General features: G+C 36.6%; 1 protein-coding gene across 1 annotated transcript; it reads left to right on the top strand.

The window, feature by feature from the left end:
- Positions 1-642: 642 nt before the first annotated feature.
- On the top strand, positions 643-1407 carry LOC129730858 (mantle protein-like). The gene is made up of 2 exons (XM_055690449.1): positions 643-700; positions 771-1407. The coding sequence occupies exons 1-2, from the start codon at positions 695-697 to the stop codon at positions 1308-1310; spliced, it is 546 nt and encodes a 181-aa protein (XP_055546424.1). The 5' UTR covers positions 643-694; the 3' UTR covers positions 1311-1407.
- Positions 1408-3474: the final 2067 nt, after the last annotated feature.

Below are 3474 nucleotides of genomic sequence, written 5' to 3'. Positions count from 1 at the left end.
ATGCAAAATGTAGCGCTCTTTAATTGCAAGATTAGCCATGTGCCAAACTCTGCTCTGATCGGTGACAGTATTCACGTTCCAGTGCTTTTGATTTTATTTCGCTTCAACACCCGAAGCACCAATGATTGCGCAAAAAGGAGAAAACTAACTTTCCGCTATACTGATAACAATTTTCATTTCGCCAAATGTGGTGTCATTCTTTCCCCGGCTCGGCGGCGGCAAGATATTTCGGGTCGGAAGACGAAGAAGAGAATAGATTTTTACGCTAAACACCCTTCATCGAGTGCTGAGGCGGCGAAAAATGACAATGATTGTGTTAATGGCTCCTCTGTGTTGCTGGTTAAAGGCGATGTTTGTACAAAGCAATTTTCTAGAAATTCGTTAAGTTTATTTTGTTTTTAAAAGATATTTGCCATATGGGTAATCAAAGAAAAAGTATCATTTCACGTTATCAGACAGGCACGACCTTCACCATATCATCGGCGGTCACCCTTTTGAGATCAGTTTTTCTTTGCAGTGGCTTAGTGAACTGGCAAGCTCTTTAAATTACTCAATAATTTGGTATCGAGCTCGCGCCATGAATCGAAAGTAAGAAGACGTATAAAAGCGTATACTGGGAGGTCGAAGAGTACCATTCGTTCGCAATCAATTCAACGGCTAAGAGTGCAGTACAATCGAAACTGTAGCTTCCAACATGAAGGTAACAAAGTGCATCACTGAACTATACTGAATTCATCAAACTAATTGTTATTTTATTCTACTCTGCTCAGGCGTTCATTGTGTTTTCCATGGCTTTGGCCATCGCTTCCTGTGCGGCAGTCGACGATTCCAACGGCAAAAAGGAGAAACGCGGCCTATGGGAGTTGAGTGACGATCACAGCCACTTCGGATACGATGACCATCTTCACCACTACGACGATCATCATCATGAATACGTGAAACACGTTTCCACAACCATCACCAAGAAAGTTCCGGTCCCATACCCAGTTGAAGTTGAGAAACACGTCCCAGTTCCAGTGAAGGTTCCATACCCTGTTCATGTCGAGAAGAAGGTTCCGGTTGTTGTAGAGAAGAATGTCCCAGTCTACGTCGAAAGAAAAGTCCCGGTTCATGTTGACCGTCCAGTCCCATACCCAGTGGAAGTGAAAGTCCCAGTTGTCCAGAAAGAATACGTCGAAGTGCCAAAACCGTACGCAGTTCATGTTGAGAAGCCAGTTCCAGTGTACGTGCACAAGCCGGTGTACGTCGAGAAACCCGTCCCAGTGACGGTGCACATTAAGGAACATAAGAAACATTGGGATCTGTTCTAAGGTGTCTATCGGCTGTACTGTGATGAATTGTTGCAAATAGTTGAATTTCAAACATATGTAAATATTGTTGAAAATGTTAGTTCTTTTATACTTTTGTCATAACATCTAAATTTTTTCAATCTCCTAAAACTTTTAAAAATCTTTTAAATCATGACGAACCCGAAAAACTAACCACAATTCTGAATTATTATTTCTTTCATTTTTCCCTGCTTTTTGTACCTGCCTTTATCAAAAAGGTTTTCGGCTTTTTAACTGGATCGTCATTTCTCTCTGCTTTGTTGATTTTTGCCCCATTTTTACAAATCTTTCTCAATTGAGGAGACTATTCACTAGCATATACTTCCCTTTTTTTACCAAGAGCATGTGAAATCGTAAAAACTACACAAAATGCTTTTGGATTTCGGAGGAATGACCAGCGGATAATATTCAATAATGAGCACGACAGAGGTCTGTGTGACTCCAACGTAGATCTTGTTGATGTGTGTGCGGGGTGAGTGCGCTCGAGCGCAGTACAGAATTTCAGACGGAAAGAAATCGTAAAAGTTACTATCCCGATCTTTTTTTTTATATTTTATGTAGAAAGTAGACGCTTTAACTAAAAAAAGTTCAAAAGTTCAGAACTGTAGCAGGTACCACATCTGAGATATCCAAAAATGAAGATGAAAATTGTTTACATGAATATATTCCACCATATTCCTGAAACGCCTTGACCGATACTCACCAACATTGACATACATGTTCCTCACACAATAGAGGTGGTCTAAAGTCTATAAGAACTGGTAAGGCAGGCACTCAAAAGGGAAGGGGCTGAATTCCGAACAAATCAATGTATAATCTTCTCTCTCTACAAGAAAAAAGACAAGCCTATATCTAAATTTGACCTTTATATATTTACAAATGATCTTGCACAACTAAAAAAATGATGAAAATGTTCTTGTCCGCTTGCTTATATGAAATTTCCCATAGTTGATTTTAGCCGTCCGATTTTCTAATTTTAATTCTCATTTCATATAACCGTTTCACTCAAATGATTCTATGACTATGAATTACCGCTCCCCTCTATAATTTCTTCAGCTTTTTTTCTAATTTTGCCTGTGTTTTTGATTTCATGCTTATTATTTATCTGTACTTAAACGCTCACTGCTCTACTATATTGAGCTTCGTTCCTCCCGCCGAAAATCACCACTTATAATTCCCTGACTCTTAAAGTTGCTTTCTGATATATTTTCTTTTTTCAGAGTTTTGATTAACAACACTTTTTTGATTATTTTTGTCTTTTCTGTTGTCGTTTTTCTTGAAAATCGATTGATTTTGATGACTTCCGACTTTTTAACTTTTCTATTTAGATTGTTATTTTTCTCCTTCACAGTGGCTCATCTTTAATTTAACTACTTTGTCACTTTTGGATTGTTTTACTTAAGCTTGTTGACTTTCTACTTCTGAAATTTATACCTTTTTATTATTTTCTTTTTTATTTTTAACTTTTTGAATTTTGAAATTTTTTTGAACTCTTGATTTTGCATCATTTTCGGGTTATTTTTGCGTCGTTTTGTGCCGTCATTGTTTTATCTGTATGTCATTTTTTGTTTCGTGATTGATTTTTTTTATGTATCTTTTATGTCGTATGAGTGTTATTTTTGCGCAATTTCCACATATTCTACAAAATTTTTATTTATTTTTGTATTTTGTTTTTCTTTCAAGCAATTTCCGTCACTATAACATTAGTTTTTAGAGTTTTGCATCATGTTTGCGTCGTTCCTGAGTTATTTTTTAGCTTTTTCTGTTATTTTGATAATTTTCGAATTATTTTTATCCTATTGACAATTTTTGTGTCATTTCTGGTCAGTTCTTGCATCATTTTTTTTTTTTTTCATCTATAGTTTATTTGACACGGCACAAATACAATTCAATGTTTAACGGCGCCAATTATATCTGGTAGCTTATTTTCTAAAGTATCTTAATAACTAAAAGCAAATTTTTTATCCTCGCTGCCGACTACGAGCTGAAACTAAATCTAACTCAAAGCTAGAATATTTTGCATTAAAAGCACAGGTTTGCTGTTTGATGGTTTTCATTGCCATAGGTAAGCAGCATATTAAATTTGTTCCGCTGCTGGGCCAAAATATTACGGACTGGCATATTGGGTTGTTTCCATCGGGCCTTG

The sequence above is a fragment of the Wyeomyia smithii genome, chromosome 3, assembly GCF_029784165.1.
Source record: "Wyeomyia smithii strain HCP4-BCI-WySm-NY-G18 chromosome 3, ASM2978416v1, whole genome shotgun sequence".
In the NCBI taxonomy this organism is placed as follows: domain Eukaryota; kingdom Metazoa; phylum Arthropoda; class Insecta; order Diptera; family Culicidae; genus Wyeomyia; species Wyeomyia smithii.
The sequence above is the reverse complement of the archived record's forward strand: the minus strand, read 5'-3'. Positions and strand labels throughout refer to the sequence as shown.